At 38.0% G+C, this 20,931-nt stretch overlaps 1 protein-coding gene across 2 annotated transcripts in view; it reads left to right on the forward strand.

Annotated features, from left to right (window-relative positions):
* LOC145990855 (inactive dipeptidyl peptidase 10-like) overlaps positions 1-20,931 on the forward strand; it is a 621,213-nt gene that overhangs the window by 420,121 nt on the left and 180,161 nt on the right. For both annotated transcript variants that reach the window (XM_083126291.1, XM_083126290.1), the window contains exon 4: positions 8,570-8,644. In XM_083126291.1, the coding sequence (XP_082982417.1) occupies positions 8,570-8,644 (75 nt within the window). The remainder of the gene's footprint in view (positions 1-8,569; positions 8,645-20,931) is intronic.

Genomic DNA, 20,931 nt, shown 5'->3' on the forward strand with positions numbered 1-20,931 from the left:
ACGTTGTCGCAGTCATCTGATATTGTGTTTTTCTTTCCCTCCTCCTGGTGGAGTAATGTGTCTCTCGTATGCCACATGACATGATTCGTTCATTCCTCGCGTGTAACTGGGGTATGCAACCATGCTCAACTTTTCGGATTTTGTGTTCCGATCTCATGTTTTTATGTTTGAGGTCGGGATGTGTTGTCTTTAACGCATTTATCATTGTCACGGTCCTTCTTGCTGCGTTACATACCCTTTCCATGCATTGTTCTTGCTGGAAATCCCCAATTCCTTTGAGGACTCCATTGCTCATGCGTGCAGTGAACTTTTCATAGTGACTTCCGGACTGAGCACATACGATTCCTTTATGATTCCCTTGGAACCGCCTCTCTATCTGTGATAGTATTAGTCCCAGTTAGGTGTGACGTTCACTTTGTCACCTTTTGCGAGGCTCCTATCTCGGAAACAAAGCCTCAGTCGTAAAAATGGAACTCACACTTTTTGCTTGTTTTCGTGAGAGGAATCACCTCCCAAGCGTTGTAAACGACCTTTAGAAACACCCTGTATTTGCACTGATTTAATGGAGTCAATGGTATGTCAAATGTGTAGAATTACCAACTTCACAGACAGAAATGATTTTTGAAGGAGATCCATGAGAACGCGGAGAACATGTGAGACAGCCTTTCATATGTGGCCATTCAAACGTGTAATGGAAAATTAGAAAGTGTCCCTGCTAGGGACTAAAGTTATCCGTCACTACAGGTAGAGAACGTGAGCAGACAAGAGGTTGATTGGTAAGCTACTCATTAGTGAAGCTCTTCTAGAATCCCAGCCCAGGCGATTCTGGTCAGGAGAATCTTCACCAGGTTCTGGTCAAAGTTTCAGCTAAAAGCCACTGATAAATGTTAGCACCATTGAAATTAAACGTTGATCACTATGTGATGTGGACGTCCTGAAACTTCAGTCTGTCTCGTTTTAACACCATTGTTTCTTTTTTTCAGTGTAATGAGGATCACATGTGTAACTACTACAGTAATAGTATCTATGAATGCGCCACTATTAACCAAAGACAAAACGGTCCATGAAAATGACACCGCTCTCTTCGTCCACTTTCAAGAAAGAGAAAATGACGTCCGTATTTTCCGATATAAAAACTGTTTGCATGCAGAATTTCCTCACAAGGTAACACTCTTACAGGAAGTGTGCCATGCTTCACTTTATCCCGGCGGGATAAAAGAGATAGATAAATATGAACAAAAGATCTGTGCTCCGTAGTGAAATTACTTCACGTCTTTTATTGGTCTAAATGAATGAGTGACACTTTAAACTTTCAGGTCTTCAACTTGTATTTCCATGTCTTTCTACCCTCTGTATTCTTCACTATAGCTCCCATGTACTATTTACTACCGCCTCCTCGATGACGTAGTGGTGACGTCGTCGCCTTGTAATGAAGGAGTTCTGCGTTCGACATCCGGTGGAACCAGAGAGTGGTTCGGATCTCACTTTCCAGTTTCCGTTAGTTCATCTGTGCATAAAGTGGACTTAAAACGAAGACTTAAACACTAGGAGCGCAATATTTTTGGATTTTCTTGAAAATGTATTCTTTAATATTTTATGCATTGATACGTATTCGTTGTGTACCTACAAAAATTTAATACTTAATAAGCTGCTATATAAAATTGTACATGACGCAATAGGACGAGCTGGTCTCCTGGTTTGGATTTTCGTCAGCGTCCGTGGCGGAGTGGTAAGTACAGTGCACACAACGCCAGGGATCCCGGGTTCGAATCCCGGCCTGATCATGGGTGTTCTTTGTCAGTGTCCCTTCAATAATTTCATCATATCACCACTCATCCTCATCTTCGCGATTAGCCAAAATTTGCACAAATGCGAAGTAAAATAAACCAAATCAATTAACCAATCAATCGTGCCGATTTTCACGCTTCGAAATGGAAACTGTACTTATTGTCCTTAAACTTGCGAACACATTGGAAGTGTCTTTGAAGAAACATGAAGAAAGATCCATTCATAACTGATAACAAAATTTAAGTGTCTCTAGACAAAGTGCAAAGTCAAATGTAAACATTGTAGATTGTAGCAGCATGGTCAATGTATCATGCTACCGCTACGAAGCCAGACGTTGCAGGGTTGAATCCTGGTTTAGGGCTTGAATATATCATTGTATTTTTCTCATCGTCAATTTCGTTAGGTCACAACTTTATCGTCGGGAATAATCTATGACACAGGAAACTGCCGCAACATGATCGAAATACTTATCTAATGTAAAGCTTCATTCTACATATCTTGGAAATACAACTTTGCTGGAACCTTTGGTAAACACACATCTGTAATGAGTTAATCAGAATAACCTGTAATCCCAACAATAACATATAAACTTGAGAGAGTAATGTGAAAGCAACAAAGAGGGGGAAATCATGTTACATTTCAAGATATTGTTACAGAGCTACAGAGGTACCAAAGGGCCGGGCGCCGAGACAAGAAGTGAAAATATTGACGTCTTATTAAATTAACATTATGCCAATTTGCAAAGAAACAGATTTAAAAGTTTTCTTACCCAGCAATTCTGCATGAGTCACCCCAAGTCTGAGGATGAAAACTTAAATTATGTATAGGGGCGTTTTAAAAATCAGAAATGGTCATAATCGCTGCAATAGGAAACGTAAAATAAATTCTCAGTATTGATTAATGTTAGTAATATTATAATATTAAATATCTTGTATAATATTTGAAGCGGACAGAGGTGCATTACTTCTATTAAGAAAACTATTGTATTAATGATTTACGTATTCTTGTAACTCTAATATTGGCAATTTTCCTCTTTTTTTAGACAAACCCCTCTTTCTGTTCTTTTCTCATTTAAAGACATTATAAAACATAATTTTCAAACGTTCTAATATCTATGCTCACTTTCGTATAAAAATATTAAAGCAACGTGTATACATCGGCTATTCTATCCAACATTGCACATTATAACTCACCAAACGTGATTGTTGGTTTCGCGGCCATTGCCCCTTAAACATACAGTTTCATGCGAAGTGTATTTCAAAGGTTATGTAACAGTTGGTTTAAAATTTCCCATCTTCATACCTGTATATTGGCCGAATTTTAGTTCGAATTCAATGCCAGTTATAAAATATTATTTCACGACATTTATTGTAGTCACAAAGTTTGTTTTTGTGCTACCTACCTCTCGCCACGTAAACTACTCACTACATTTAAAATTAACAAAATTATAGCCCAGGCAGTGCTCTAAATTTGCTCGATTTTTGTTCCTTCAACTCTGAAGTATTCTAAACAAAAATGTGAAACGTTGAGTTGAAATTGGAAAACCAAAAATATACAACATTAAGTCTTCAGGAATCCAGACGCTAGAATGATCACCTCAAGAGTTCTCAATTTACGACAGGTATCGTGGTTTCAAAATTGGAGACATGTTTTCTACTCGCCCCCAACTATCCTAATCTCGACGCACTATATTTCAAATGTCTATATAAAAAAAACATTTATAGCTCAATTAATGCCCTAAAATATGCAAATATTTTCGTTCCTCATTCTCCAAAAATGTAATCTAGACATGGGCATGTGAACATAAATGATAGAGGAAACATTTGTTTTTTCAAGCTTCATCTCTCAGACAATTTCACACGAATGCAACATCGGATCAATGCCCCAAGATACTTTGAACTCAACGTTTCTAAATTCCCGGCAAATATTGTAGACAAAATGTTTGAAAGTAGAACACTGTTCACCTCTTAAACCGTAGAATGTATTTAAGCTCTATTTTCCAAATTCTAATTCCTCAAATGCTCTAAAATTTCTATGAAATTAATTACACTCGAAAATGTAGTTATTTCAAAGTCAATTGGAAGTTGTATCGCAGTTGAAAAACTCCTAAGGATATATTGAACTGCACATATGTTGTGTTTAGGTACAAATTTCATTTTGAGCGTTTCCACAAAAGTACATATTCACGTCAAAAATATGTAATAATGTGAAGGATCATAATTACCAAGAAAGAAAAAGGTAGGAAGAACAAAATAACACCACACCAAAATGCAAAGTCCACATGCTTGTTTAAATATGTGCTTATAAAAAAATATGATTTAATTGTAAATAATTATGTATTAATGAATTAAATATTCAGACAGACAAATTACATGAAATTTTAATATTAATGTTACATAAATCAAATGATATATACATATAAGGAATGTAATTGAAAAACAGCGATAATAATTGAATCAAGCTTGAAAAACGATATTTCTGTTTTTTCTAGTCAAGATGAGGCGAGTCCAAGGTGAATTTAAGAAAATATAACTAATAGTATGTAAAACATCTGGTTTATTTTTCAATGTGATCTCCTCCTCTATTGATACGCTCTTCGCATTTGAATGGCAATCTCAAAATTCCATTGTTGTAGAAGGAATCATCCTCATACTCAGAAAAGGAGATTACAACGCACATGATCTTTTCGTTGTCGTCAAAGGCTCTGCCCCTTAACACGATCTTCAAAAGTAGAATCAAATGAAAATCAGGTCTGGTGAATAAGGGGAGTGCTGATCATTCTGTACTTCTGGTCGTGTACATGAACCCTGGCAAGGCGAGACATGCGGGATGGTGCACTGTCATGTAACATATTTACCCGAGACATGTCGCTAAAGCCCGACCAGCCAAAGAATAGTCTTTAGGAAAGCCAGACTTTTCGCCTACATTGTGGGAGTGCCTCACCGATGGTGCAGTGATAGCGTTGTCGCCTTGTAATCAAGGGGTACCGGGTTCGATACCCGGTGGAGGCACATAGTGGTTCGGATCCCACTCTAAACCGTAGGTCCAGTCCCGATTAGCCTTACTGTGCATAAAGTGGACTTAAAACACCAAATCAATCAAGTCCATTGTGGGAGTTTCAAAGGGGGGAAAGCGGGGTTGCTGCACGCCTGATTTTTGTCCAGACTTACACGACACCCTTCGCTCGCATTTCAGGGAGAGGCAGGGAATCGGAGACCCATTCGCGGCGGCAACCATTAGGCTTCGCCTTGTTGAGTGTGTCACCTGTTTCGAAAACGACTCGAAACGAAAAATTTGTCAATGCAGAATGCCACGAGAATGTCCGATTACAACGGCTTCTGAACCAAGCGGATTGGTTCAGCGGTTCACGTGACCCTCCCTGGCTTTCTACGGAAATGTAAAAAAAATACAACAGAATTTTGAAGTTTGTTCTTTCTTTAATCACCCTTTTCTAGATGCAGTTCGATCAAAGATGATGAATCATTAATTGCGGTATTCCTTGGCTGGAGCTTGATAGCGAATGGGACTTTGCAGTCCCACAAGAAAGTCAACAACAGCTTTTGTGTTGAGTCTTGAAGTTTTTTTATCTTCTTGGGTTGAAGAACCCTTACGTCCTTATGGACTGAATGGAAGCTTACTTTGTCTCGAATTGATGATTATGTACCCACATCTCGTCCTCTGTTACTGGTATAGAAAGATTTTCTTTTCTAACTTCTCTCTAATTCCCAATTTTCATTCGAAATATCGAGACGTTCTTGTTCTTCATGTGGTGCGAACAACTTTGGCACTCATGGCGAAATCACTTTTCTCATCATTAAACCTTACTCAACACCAGATGATTTGTCGGAGTCAGAATGCCTATTTTTCCACTAGTTTCAATATTCTGTCTCACATCACCAGTTTTTCAAATTTTTATTAATGTTTCAAAGGTTCGGACAATTCTTGGCAGTGGTGGAGATGGTTTATCTCGAATGCATTTTCTTCCTCTCTTGAGCTCTATAACTCAATTGAACATAGTGGCAAGGAAATATGAGGAGTAATTATACTCATGGACCAAACTGGCGTGGATATTCTTGGATAATAGCCCTCTCAGCTTCAGCAACTCTATTAGTGCTCGATACTTCAGTTGCTGCTCTGCCATGATTTAAGCTTAACGCCAACTGAGACACTGGAAAACGTCGAAACAGTACTTCTGTTGTCTGCTTATATTGAAATCAAATGGAGTAACGCCCACTACAGGGAAACGCGCGGAACCTAAGAAGTCTGTAGGTTATCTTAAAGGTTATCGCCCACTGAGACGCCGGAAACGCCTCTGTTGCCTCGCTTAAAAGTGACATCCTTAAAAGTGTAAGGATGCCATGTTAACATTATTCTATCACAATATGACAGGTCTACATGGCCGTGGAATTATATATTCAACTTGGACTCGCCTCGTATAACACAGTTTTTCATCGTAATATTGTAGCTACTTTATCGTTGGCCACAATTATTTAGAACTTTACTAAATTGAAGAAAAATTAGTGGCCTACAATTCGTTCGAGCCTACAAATAATACAGTTTGCTGGCAGACAGCCTATTGTGTGGCAAAGGACTTATGAGCTCCTGTTGCTGTGATTATTATTTTGGAGTTATTCTTTGTTTAATTGTTTTCTGGTAACATTCGTCTAATTAATACCTGACTTGTCTCGAATTGCATCATTAACGATGGATGTTAATCAAGACCTGTGCCCGATTACATGTAGCTTGGATGTGTACTACATGAACCGAGTTGCAGGATGCTCGGTTCATTATGGTTTGATACAGCGTTATTACGGATTCCGACATGTAGATTATTCTGATTGATGTGGTAACAAGATTGATGTGTACAATTCTTTCGCCATGATCTGGCTACATGGCTGACTTGCCAATTAGTGAACTCGACTGACCTTTATTTATGGAACTTGTTGGAATTTCCCTAAAATTGCAACTCTGTAAGAAATTCTCCAAATATGTTGCATTCATTCAATAAACAGATCATGAATTTGCAACTTCTTATAATATACTAAGCAACTGCAAGAAAGGAAAACTGATTCGCATAGAACTTTATACACCAATTTAAATATATAATTAGTTCTTCTCAATTACCACTTTTGTGACACGCAGAGGAATCATAAAAGATATGTGCAGTGTACAAATTAAACTTTCACTTTTTTAAAGGGATTCCAGGTGATGATGTAGGAATCAATAGTACCACTAACCAGGGGGAAATATCGAATTAATATACTAAAACATGTACCTGCATTTCCTCACGCAGATATTCATCGTTCCACTGCTTTTTCGCGAATTGGAATACAATAATTTACTTCTCACACACAAAACATAAACTTTTTATAATCGTAATCGAGCACGAAACAAAATTAACATTTTCAGGATATATATATACTAACAAACATTCACAGTGTGTGGAGGCTATCAAGGCACACAACTTTTCATAGTAAGGTTTTATAGCCTAGTTTCGACTCTCTGAAACCTCCATTGATTGATTTGCTTTATTTTACTTAGCTTTTCTGCCACTTCTGGCTAATCGCGAAGATGAACAATAGTCATAATGTCAAATTGATTAAAGGACATTCACAAACAGGACACGACATAAGCCCCACAAAGGATTATACTGGATGTTAATCCAGCCCTGTTAGCTTGCAAAATGTAGTCAAGGTGAAGAGATGTTGACATTTGCTTGTCCTCAGAAAAGGACTCATTTAAACAACAAATTAGGATGTTAATCTACGAATACTGACACCGTACCTCATTTGCCTCATTGCCTCCTTCACAAATACTTACTTAATTTCTATTTCTTGTGTGCTTTTATTCCTTGTGTATTTTTATTCCTTGTGTGTTTCTATTATATAGGCACACTTATAGTTTTCCATATTTTATACATCTATAAACATTTAGCAGAATTGTATAGCTTAACAAATTAATCCATGTAGGGCAAGAAGCTGTTTCTATAGTAAGATAATCCGTGTAAAAATACTGTAAGCTTAAGTGTAACCCTACTTCAAATAATAATAATAATAATAATAATAACCCTAGATACCTCTAGAAAAGACATCCTGTATGTATGCAACAATGCAGCACAGATGTCGAATTGATCCCACTTAAAGAAATCCCTCTTTGTATATGCATACACATAAACAGGTTTGCCACATCCTCGAATATAACTTGTCGTATTCCCATATTAAAAATTTTACATTTTTGAATTAATTTAATAAGTTCGTAGAATTTGCACTTAGTAATTGCGATAAATATTTGTACATGAATACAGAAATGTTTTTTTTATCAAAGAAAGATACATTTTCGCATGATTGAACCTACTAATCCAAGATTCTAACAAATTGCAAATATAAAAACATTTGGGGTTTCTGATATGGGAAACTTTATCTTAAACCATTAAGGTGTATGAATGAATATTAGAAAGGTTGTAACTAAATTAGTCAATGTCCTCTTAAGATATTCAAAATCTAAACTTAGAAATATATTATATTAGATTTTAATATATACTGGTAAGGATGTTCTCTTGCATTAATGACCTGCACAACACATGAAGTTTTTTATAACGAACTTTACTGGGTCTTCTCCAAAACTCATTTTTACCATTAACGATTTTCTCCAGAACTCACATACTCGTTAATATGTTTCTCTAGAATTAATATGTTCCTTAACTGTAAATAATATATTTAGTGCTTGTCGTCAAGGAAGCGTCAACACTTATTTAATACCCACTGTTTCATTTCTCTTCCAGAGACGCGTCAACGCGCAAAAGTTCCTGTTGTCCAGTGACAGAAAATATGTTCTCCTTATAAGTGAAATAAGAAAAGTAAGTACAAATTTTAAATGTGTATGTATGGAATGGTATATATTTGGCAGAAAACTGTATACTGTGTGTGCTTTTGGAATTATATTAGCAATATAATAGCCAAAAGAGTGAATTTTCAGGGTATTCCAAGAACAGTATTTTTAAACTGTTACGATGAAATGAAAGAAATATAGGTACAGTCTGATTCTCTCACTTACATCTGGTCTTATTACATAGTTGAAGGAAAGCATAATAAAACCAATAGTTGACTCAAACTAACGAAATTTGAAAGTTAATATTTTTCAGTTTCAGTCTAAATACTTAGACCTATCACTGAATATCGATTATGCTGATTTTAGATTTCCCGATTACAATATTATGGAAAGCTATTGAGAATATTTCAGAATATCTCTGCTTCTTCTAAATGTTCAATGCTAAAGGTAAAAAAAAGAGGTAAAGTGTTCCCCTGTGCATACCACCACGCCATGAAGGCGTATAGGGGGTGTGGGGGTAACGCCCCACACTTTCTTGATCCGGTCGTGAGTGGGGGTGATGTGATCAGCATCACGCCCCTGACCGCCTTTACCCCCCAGGGTTTCCCCCAGGTACCCATGTTATTCGACGCTGGGTAGGCGCCGGGGCCGCTTCCACCGTTAGAAAAGTTCCCGGATTTGAACCGGCCAGGGATCGAACCCGGGACCTTGAGCATGGTAGTCAGACGCGTTACCGACTGAGCCACCGCGGCCAATGCTCAAGCTCTTTTTTGCTATTCAAAAATTTTACTTCTATTTTTACCCTGCTCAATTCAAATTTTATTATTCCATTCTTTCTTCTTTGAACTCGCTTTGTATTTCTTTCTCCTCTCTTTTTCTTATTTTCGCTTGTTTCCAAAGCTTTTATATTTACCGAAGGGAGCTGTGGAATTTGATTATTTTGTGCTCCTACTTTGTTGTATTTACCAATTTTCACTTTAGCTTCACCATTGCCAATATTTCGCATCCATATAGCGTTTTGCTTCAAACAAATGCCTATACAATGTGAGATTCGAACTTGTACAATCTCGACTATCTTAGAAACAAGCAAGGCTAGTACAAAATAAACAATGGGAGGTTTGTTACGTGATGAAAATATTTAAATGCATTGTAGCGTGGAGTCTGTAAGTTTAACATTTAGTAAAAATATATCCACATCAATAAAAAAATATATGGAACGTCTTATACCTAGCACGCAAACGTTCGTCATGTCATACATCTTGTCGGATGTACGTTTTTAATATTCTAGACGACAATTATAGTTTTCTCTAATGTGCATTGCATGTATCAGTAAGCCTAATATATAGTTGCAGTATTGATTGATTGATTCATTTGTTTTACTACGTTTTTCTGCCACTTTTGGTTAATCGCGAAGATGAGGATGAGTGATGATGTGATCAAATTGATAAAGTGACACTCACAAAGAATACCTATTCCATGGCCGGGATTCGAACACGCCACTCCTGGCGTTGTAGCGCGTTTTGCTAACCACTCCACCCCAGAAGTCGGTCATAGTTGCATTATTATATATTCTAACATAAAGCAGATCTTCTACGTATCTTCACTGTGTTCCCTTATTTTACCCTTGAGGTTCAAACCTCGGATCTTGAGATTAATGGTCCTGCGTGTGTGGTGCTTACGTAATGGCGATAGAAGTGGCACTTCTTCGACTATTTAAAATAACAAAACATTTGTTATAGAGATTTGGCTTGTGAAAATGCTACAAATGCTAGAAAATAAAATTTTATGTAATGAAAACAAATTAAAATACATATTAATTCTGTTATAAATTATACTGATAAGCAATTCGTTAAAAATCTAAAGCAAAAGTGGAGAATATGCCAATGTACTAAAATTGTACCCGTAAAGTATATCACTGCTACGCCGACCTCCGTAGCAGAGTGGTCAGCAAAGATCGCTATGACGCTAAGGATCCTGGGTTCCAATCCCGGTCTGAACATGGATGTTCTTTGTGAGTGTCCCTTCATCAACTTTATCATATTACATCTCATACTCATTTTCGCGATTGGCTGAAAGTGGCAGAAAAGCGACGTAAAATAAACCGAATCAATCAGTTAACCATGAACTAATCTTCATTCGCGATTAGACAAAAGTGACAAAAATACGACATAAAATAACCTATTTCAATCAACCAATCATATCACGGCTACGTAGTAAATGCAGATCCAATTTGTTAATTGCATAAAATACCATGCACTACGAAGCCAAGGCTCCCAGGTTCGAATCCTGTACTGGGTATGGATGTTTGTGAGTGTCTATTTATCAATTTCATGATATCATCACTCATCCCCATTTTAGCAAATTAGCGTAAATTGGCACAAAAAGGAGAAATAAAATAAAGCAAATCAATCAATCAATCAATCATGAAATATAATACGATATACATACTCGTATTGTAGGCCAGTTATCGAACAAGTCTTACTTAGGCAAGAATTTGTAGCCAAGGAAGTGTGGACATACCAGAATTTGGTCGGTATTTTGTTTCCAATTTGAGTTTTTGTTTTACATCTACTTTATGTACAGACGGATAATTGGTGTGATCCTAACCATTATGTGGCTCCACCGGCGGTGTTATGCAGTATTAAAAATTTCAATTGTTCATTTCGGTCTTCAACTGAAGATCTTAACAAGTCCGTCGGGATGTCGTTGTTTGAATTGCCTTCATCTGGGTATAAGTTAAAGCAAGGACTAATAAAGTTACCTGATTCTGACCGCAGAAAGCGCAGAACTTTACTTGTCAATGAGAATTGATAACTTTTCCCTTTCCACCTGATAATGAACTGCCCGATTGCTTGTGACTTCCCGTCTCATCCCGTTCGCAGAGAAAACACAGACACGCTTCTGTGCATTAGATTGAATGCTTGCTCCATCAGCGTCAAACTAATTTTCTACTTTCGGGGATTGTGTCCACCTCGGAAAGCCTACGCCACAAGAGGAACCGATAGCTGTCTATTGTGAGAGAGCTCAGACCTCTTGATCTGTGGGATTGTTCAATAGGTTACCCTATTTCCTATTCAGGGCACGCAAGGAGGAAGTGGCTCGTTTGCATGAAGAGAGTTGTGTGAGATCTTCGTGTTCTGGTATCCTAAAAATTATTTGTATTTTTGGCAGATATTGGGCGATGGTAGATTTAGAAGTTTGGCCTTCTTATGAATTGGGAAGTGGTTTGTGATATGGACAAGAATACGAGGTGCATTCAATTTCTAAGGTCTCCTATTTTTTTCTTCATTACTAGAAGCAGTTACAGACGTGAGAGTTGTTTGAGAAGAAGCAATCATTCTTGAAGGTTGATGAGGCCAGATGACAGCACGAAACGGCCCATAGGAAGCTAGTGGCGCTATCTAAAGACGGACATATTTTTGATACTGGAAATGACATAACTTACATCGAAAGAACAGCTTATTAATATCCATTTTCTTCACCTGATTGGAGTAACACCCATCGATATTTATCTTAAAATGACTGAGACATGCTGTGGTGGTGTCATGGACGTGAGAAATGTGCGTTCGTGGGTCTGATAGTTCAAGGAATGTCGAACGTCCTATGAAAACAAACCAAAGGAGCCTCGCCCACGAACCTGACGCCAGTTACTCCATTGCTGAGAAAAGGGATATTTTGGGACAGCGAAGGCGTTATGCTCACGCATTGCTATCCTAAGGGTACCACAATGATGGGTACAAGCTATGGAACTGATTTGAGGACCAAGTTGCTTCCAGCATTGCGAAAGAAACGGCTGGAAATGACTGAAACTGTGTTCTTTCATCAGGACAACGCACCTCCTCATTGGGCGACAATTGTTCAGCCGCTCTTCATGGAAAACAAATTTGAAGTGAATCACATGCTCCGTCCATACTTCCCTGACCTTGCACCTAGTGATTTTTGGCTTTTCCCAACGCTGAAGGACTTTCTCCGGGGCCGCACATTATCCTCTCCTGCTTCTATTGCATCGGCAATTTTCCAGTGGGGCAAGCAGACCCCTAAAGAAGCGTTCGCCGCGGCCATGCAATCATGGTGTCGGCGTTGCGAAAAGTGTGTACGTCTAGAGAGAGACTATGTTGAGAAGTGAATGAAGTTTCATCTCTGTTGTGTAAGTTGTTTATGAAAGAAAATATAGGAGACCTTAGAACTTGAATGCACCTCGTATTGTGTAGGGTCCAATCCTGTTCTTCACTATGTTCGATTTTCGATCTTTGCGTCACTTTCCTTCAACTTGGGATCCTTGTGACGATGAAATAATTAAGAAACACTGACAAAAGAAATCCTATGCCAAGGTCGGGACTTGAATTTGAAACCTTTGGTGAGACCACTCAAGGCAAACCTCCGTGGCGGAGTGGTTAGTACAGCGCGCTATGGCAGCATTGATCCTGGGTTCAAATCCCGACCTGGGCATGAGTGTTTTTTTGTGAGTGTTTCTTCTTCAATCTTGTCAAACCATTGCTCATCCTCATCGTCTCGATTAGCCAAATTTGGAAGAAATGTGACGCAAAATAACAAAAACCAAATGAAATTAAATAAACCTCTCAAGGAGGCAGCTGTAAATATAAATATTAGTAGTTTTCTGAGGATGTACTACAATTCAAGCTGAATATAATGACTGGAACACATTGTGGAAAAGTTGCAATGATGAAGTCGGTAAGATGTATGACTGCCACAGGTTTGATTTCAGTGGTGGGTGATTTCAGATGGGATGGATCGACTCTAGGGATTCATCCAGTCCCTATCAAATTGGTACCTAGAAGTAATCCTGGCGGTAAAATGCGGTCGGGGCATGGTGCTGATTACATCACTGCTACAAGTTGTCAATATGTGAGGTGATACCTCCACATCTTCTTACTTACCTTCATGGGATGGAGCAAGGCGCACGGGAAGTTTACCTTATCTTATTAGTAGAAAAGCTATGGCGGAGTATACGAATTGTCAATAATGCTTAAATCAAGGCCGTCGTTGGTACTTTCGAGGTGCTTGAAATAGTCCTGGTTGGAAAGTTCTGAACTGCTAAAATACCCAAAGGAGTCATTCGAGACATTTGGCCTTAACATCTGATAGATTCATTCGGAACAGAATCTTACCCGGAAATACGGACACCTGTTCTTAGACGTCCACGACATTGGAGCACGACTAGGGGTCGTTCAAATCCACGCACAGTCTTCATTATTGAACTTTATCGTTTGGTTTGGTTATTTTAGGCCATTTTTCTCGGCATAATGTCAACTGTGATTGTGTTATGACAGAAGAAATCTAAGATTATAAGAGATTGTTCAACATACACATGCATCATTTCATGAAGCATCTGGAATGGACAGCTTTCTCAGCATGACAATGATTGACCACATATTGATGAGATTCTTTTCTGCTCAAGCAGATCTCTTGACCTACGCCCGTTGAAGTTATGTGATGTCTATCTGGACAACAAGTTCCTCCATCTATTTAATGGGCTGACCAAATTCACATCGGATCTGTCCGCTTTTTGTTGAAAGAAGTTCTTATATTGATAAGCAGCATTTGTAGTACATCTATTCTTCAAATTAATCATATTGTGTCGATATTGTAATCATTTATTACTCCTTGTGTAAAGTTTCATTACATAGCATATGTTCTTAATTTATAACGCATCGCACAATAACACGCATGTCTATGGCGGGATTCGAACCTGAGACCGTCGGTAATTGACATTGTGAGTTCAGCGCTAACTAGCTCGATCACCGAGACCACTTGCGCAAGGGTGCATTGCTTCATGAATGAATGACATAATTACTTAAGAGTTTTGGGTGCATTGGCACACATGGCAATTTTGCAACCTTCAGAATACTTGTGGGAAAATCCTCTTACATAAAATCATTACCTTGAAGTTTTAAAGGGTGTGTAAAGGGCCCACTGAGAAAAGTTAAAAGCATAAGGTTGTTAGCGAACCTGCACAGAATAGACACAATACATTTAAATGGTGAAGGAGACTAAAACCATTGTCACAAACAGTGTAAGAGGTCCGCTCTTCTCAAAAAGCTAAAAACATTTGTTAAAACAGTGTCATCATGTCCCAACATGGATGATAAACAATTAACTAACTAACTAACTAACTCTCTAGCCTTCTTGAACACGAAGGTTCATGACTCCATCAACACAGGCCTCCCATCTATCCCTATCCTGAGGAAAATCTATATACTCTTTTAAATCCATACCAATTTCCTTTAGGTCCATCTCAACATTATCTCTCCATCTTCGTCTTGGTCTTCCTACTGGTCTCTTAACATCAGGTTTCCAAAAAAGAATCCCGTAAACTCTTCTTTCCTCTCTTATGCCACATGGCCTGCCCACCTAAGTCTTCTTCATTTAATCATTCTATATTCCGGATGATAAACAGTTAGGAAGATTAAAACTTTGCCTGGGAAAAGTAATATCGTCATAGTCGATAAGATGCTCCGAACACTTACAATAACTATTGTACGAATTAAGATTTTTGCTTTGAGGGGATTCCCGTTCAGTACCGTTCTTGTAATTTCATTTTGGCAAATGTGTATATTTGTTACAAGTGAGTAAATTAAACTATTTCCTTGCGGTTCTAAGTAACATTAGACCATAGGTTCTTACCTAGGACACTAAATCGTGGAACATTTACACGTATTTTAGAAACACTTACTATATTTACATTCTAAGAAAATCTAAACTCATCCGCAAATTATAGCTATCGAACTACCAGCAACAAAAACGTGACCAAATTCAAACTTAACGTCCATCTAACTCCCTACAAGTTTCTTGTGAACACTTTAATACGCGTACATGTATCAGCACTCTGCCATGAACACTTAAGTGGAGAAGAGCCTGCTGTTGTTTTATCTTGATGAGGTTGGGCAGTTGTAGAATACCGTCCTTCTTTAATCCACAAGGCTGCATACTTTTTGACAGGGAAATCTATGATGGCTGGATCATTAATGAACACGAATGATTTTTTCAATTGTGTTACTTACATAGTTAAGAAATGGTATACTCTATGCTTCCAATTTTATTTTCTTTAAGGTGGATAAAAACATCTCTTGCAGGGATGGAAATAATTTTAATTTGCCAGGGATAAATTTCTATTTGTGTAGGTGTGGGTGGGAGAATCCCCGGCATCCCCCCCCCCCCGTTAGTTTGCACAGTGAAAATAACATTACGCACACACTGAAGAGGGTCCAGTCTTAGCAGCTTCGAGAGTATGTTTTACAAATAAGTGACTACCACTGAATGACTTCTTCTGAAATAGTTAGGTACCTGTAACTTATATTTTTTTACAGCTACGTTTATGAGTCATTAACTGATATCCTCTGATAATGAAGCTCAGAAAACTGCATAGAACGTCCAGCTTGTTTCATTTTGGGCGACATAATTATAAACGCAACCAACCCTCTGACCACGAAAAGGGCTATAAGTGTTTCAAGAGCCCTTTTTAAGGCCCTACGTGACAGGAAGCAGACGACGACCTCGCTGCACTTTAGCCAGTCACGTGACGCGAAAATTCATTGTTTCCTTTTTCCTTTCGTTCTCCCCTTGGCACTGCTCCAGATTTTGAAATTGATATTCTCCCCGTAACATCTGTTGTGCAGGGAAAGAGGAAATCGCTCTGACGGGTGGGAATGGACATTACCTAAGCAGCGACTGGACTAATTTGCTTAACACTCGGTGACGTAGTCAGTGCAACAGGTGTATAGGAGTTGCGAAGAATGAAATTGCACCCCCGTAAGTCTTTTTTGAGAAGACGTTATTGTAGGTCAATGGCTTGGTAAAGAATCGGACAAGATGGAAATGCTTAGCGGAGACCCTATGCTCCACTAAGAGCGAAAGGAAATAAGTCTTTTATGCAGGGCCAGTAGCAGCTTCTGCTTATTCGCACCTGCACACCCAAATAAATCTGCAATGCAATTAAATTTTATTATACTTATTCACTGGACACTACCTCCTTCAAAACATCAAACGTTCCGAAGCCCAATCGCCCCGTCGGCTTCGCATTACCAGCGCCTGCCGCTGAGATACGTTCCCTGGGAACACAAGTCGCCCTGTGCTCGTTTGCCGCTGTTTGCAGCACGCAAGACAAGAGAAGAGACTCGCTCTTCTAGATCGCGGTATTATTAGCTCCACGCACACTGCTAGCGTTGTGTTCGCGATACAGCAGTGTTGCAATCCCTGTACATAGCGAAAGCAGAGACGTAATATTTAACGTTGTTGAATTTTTTGAAGCCACAAAGCGTGCAGTGACTGCAGTAATGATACGGATACGGCGGAAGAGAAAGGAAAAGTTTGAAGTACGAAGAGGGCAATGTCAAGTGGACTGAGTGAGTACTGTTATTTTCTTTAATATTTATTATTATCTTGATTTCGCTTGCTTCCGTCGGTCATTAGAAGTAAACAACTGCTAGATAGATTACAACAGATTTTCTGCATGTGGTCGTTGGAACTGCTACCTTGTTTGCAGTAGTGGCTAGAGATAAAATTTTAGCCCGGGCGAAATGGCATTTTGGCGTCCCCTACTTTCCACCTTCCTCCAATATAAATCATAACCATGTTATATATTTGAGGTTTTAATGACGAAAAGTAGTAGCCATATTTTAAAAATACTTTAATTCTGTTGAAGAACACGTTTATTGTAGGTATGTGTTTAATTAATACCTACATAATGACAGCAAAACAACAAAAATCTCTTAGCTTAAATTGCTTCATGATTTTGCAATATACTTATTAAGTTATTCAGCAGTAACTTCAATTAATTATTGTCAACAATAAATAGAACTCTCTTTAAAATAAATAGCCACGGACATGGTGGAGGCGCATACTGGTTCGGATCCTACTTTAAACTGTAGGTCGTCTCTATTTGCTTTTCTGTGCATAAAGTGGAGCTAAAAAATAAATTCAAAGAAAGAAAGAAATATCCACGGTTAGGATTTGCCTCTAATCAAGGAGGATCCTCGGTTTGGCGACCCTACGAGGTCGGCGTCCCGGATAATCGCCAGGCCCTGTTTTTTTCATGTATGCAAATGTTATTATTCTTGTTCACTATTATCAGTAGAGCGGAGAAAATTTTTACTAAATATTTTGAAAATCGACAATAATATTGAATATTGTATCGGTATTTCTATGTTTATAGTGTTTTTGTCAGGTTATCGAATGATGAATTATCTATACCCAATAATATCGCTCTTCTCGTGATCGATGGAAAATTCGGCGAAGTATTTTCAATTTATATATATTAATATTTTTTAATATTTTTCATGAAATAAAACTCTGTTATTGCCTCATTTTCAGTAAAAAGATGGTCATAACTTGGATTGCCAATACATTTAGCATCATTGTGTACGCAAAAACGGGTGCGAGTGTTTGAGAGGGTTGATAGCACTTCTTCTGGACACGAGTCTGAAGTGCACACCCATAAAGTCAGACCACGAGCCGCCACTGTGCAGGGCAATAAATCAAGTAAACGTTATTGTTTCAGTTTAAGAATTCGGAAATATTTTAAATAAGTCAGTGTTATTATATGTAATAGACTTCTTCGCAGGAAGTGTTTTCAATGTAAGAAAAAAATTATATTATAGTAGATATGTCTTCATGTGAATCAAATGACATTACCAACGGTTCACATCTTCAGTTTCGTTTAGTTGAAAATACAGTCCTTACGGACACCTCTGAATAGCGGACACCTCTAAATTACAGACATTGTTAAATTCCCGGACAGAAATACATGGGGTTTAATGGGAATATTACTTCTCAATAACGGACGAGGACACTGAAAACTACCTCCACAACGCAAATAAAACTTCTTAATAACGGACAGCCTGAAAGAAAACTGTCGCAATTCCTGGAATTCGACACAACAATGACCAGTATTTCGAACTAGCGCTCATTGTTTCATGTTACACCGAACGTATTTCTTTTTAAAAGTTCGAGCCTATTGAAAATGAAAGAGCATTTTGAATGCAGTAATTTAACAAAGGATTACACTACGTGTACTGTATTTTCTTTATTAAAATTTGTGTACTTTAGTAAATTTAAATTCACCGTATGTAGTACAGTATTTTGTTCCTTGAATGTAGGAAAAAAAACATTATGTTCGTAATGTGCTTATCCTATTGTGTAACATGCTACACTTTTTTGTGAATAGCGGACACTTCTTAATAACGGACATTTACTTTTCCCCGAGGCCTGTCCGTTATTCAGAAGTTTTACTGAACTTTGATGCAATTCAATATGAATGGCAGAGTTAAATATTTTGGGTATGTCGGCAATTTTAACCCTTCAGATATACGAAGAAAATAATTTCCCTTATCTAAAACACTTACCTGGGAGTGCAAAATGCCCCCTGGAAAAGAGAGGCCTTCACAGGACTTACACAGAATACTAAAAAGATAAGCCGACATTTAAAAAAAACTTCCTCAGAAACAGTGTAAATACCCGTGCTTCTCAAAAAGCTAAAAAAGTTACGTAAAACGCTGTCATCCCTTGGATGTCTAGGAGTTAGGAAGTTTGAAAATAAATGAGAATGACGGACGTGTCATCCCAAAATTCGCAATGATACTTTCATATGCTAAACGTTACTGCATTTAAATTATCTTTATGATTCACAAAAGGATTGAACTTCACGCTGCCCAGAAAATTATTATAAAGCACAAAATGGAGGGTCACATATGTCGGTTAACTGATTTATTTTACTTCGCTTTTTAGCAAATCCCGAAAATGAGGATGAATGATGACATGATTGAATTCATGAAGCTACATTCACAAAGATCACCCGTGTCTAAGCCAAGAATTCGAACCCGGGACCCTGGTCATAGCATCCACATATGTTCGATCCGGACGTTTGCTTATGCTAGCTCTTGAAGTTTCCACCGTCTCTGACCACAAGCCTTGTATTCGAATTCTGAGATATACAATAATGCATTTGCTTCCTGGTCTATTGTTGCATTTTTCCCTTACCGAAAGACTAAAGATTTGATGTAAAACTAACCAATATCCAAATCTCTATATATAAAACTGTATGTATGTTTGTTCCAGCATAACTCTCAAACGCCTGGAGCAATTTCAACCCAACTTGGTACACATAGGACTTACAATCTGGAAAGATATACTGTGGGGGTAAGACACCCCTGGCACCCCTAGGAGTGGGGTTGGGAAGGGGATGACGTGAAAAAATAATCGAAAACGACCGATATCAGTGTGGAATCCATAGTTTTCGACGTCGCTAAGCTAATTGGTGACATTCACGATGACATTTGTATACTGTACTTATACTTTTGAATACCTGTAAATGAAATTAGTTACATTTTACACTATAGTTAGAATTCACTATTTTGGGATAAATAAATACCCGGGCAACTCCGGGTAATCAGCAGGTACTAAATAATTTATTTAGCCATTCAAATTCACTTTTTGTGTCAAGAGGTGCAAGGAGTGACCCTTTCCAAATGTCTACCTTTCTTCCACCGAGCCCCAACTTGGACTGCATTTAGCAGACTAGCATGGCTCTGACGTTTGGACTCTGTGGGGCTCGTTATTGTGTCGTTCCTATAGGTTTGTGATTGTCCCTTCATCCATCTAATATTATCACCAATCATTATTTTCGCGATTAGCCGAAAGTGGTAGAATAGTGAAGTAAAATAACCTATATCAAATCAAACTTTTTGTGTTAAATGCCTTTTTGACGTTATTGTACTTTGCTACAAAATCAAGTTTTATGAGTTTTGATTCTGAACCAAGTCAGTACGTTCGAAATTGCCTTTAGATTCATTCAATGACCACGGAAAACTTAACTGATAATTATCATGAAATACATCATGAGTTATTGAAATATTTTCAAGATGACACAAAACACATGGTGATACGACTATATTTGTGATTATGACAATAAAATAAGTTCTGAAACTAATGTGTAAATGTCAACTTAGATTATGAGTCAGATTATCAGTCGACACACAGTGGAACTACGTGGGCTTGAAGTTAAGCTACACATTAAACATGCAGTGTCGCCCGAGGCCTCGCGCCTGAAGGGGCCTCGAGTCCCATGGGGTTAATACGAAGAATGTAAAAAATGGAAGTGAGAGAAATGATGAAAAAGGTTATTTTTTGTGGGCAAAAAAATAAAAGTTTCTCTTTTCATTTGACTTTAAATTCTAGTTAAACGTTATAAGTTGAGCGAATACGTCAAATCAGGGACGTAACATGCAGGCGGCGGCCCGAAAAAAGTAAAAATTATTTTCGTATTTCTCAAGTGAAACATTTACGTAAAAATTCACAATA

Source organism: Lepisma saccharinum, chromosome 8, assembly GCF_977018435.1.
Source record: "Lepisma saccharinum chromosome 8, izLepSacc3.1, whole genome shotgun sequence".
Lineage (NCBI taxonomy): Eukaryota > Metazoa > Arthropoda > Insecta > Zygentoma > Lepismatidae > Lepisma > Lepisma saccharinum.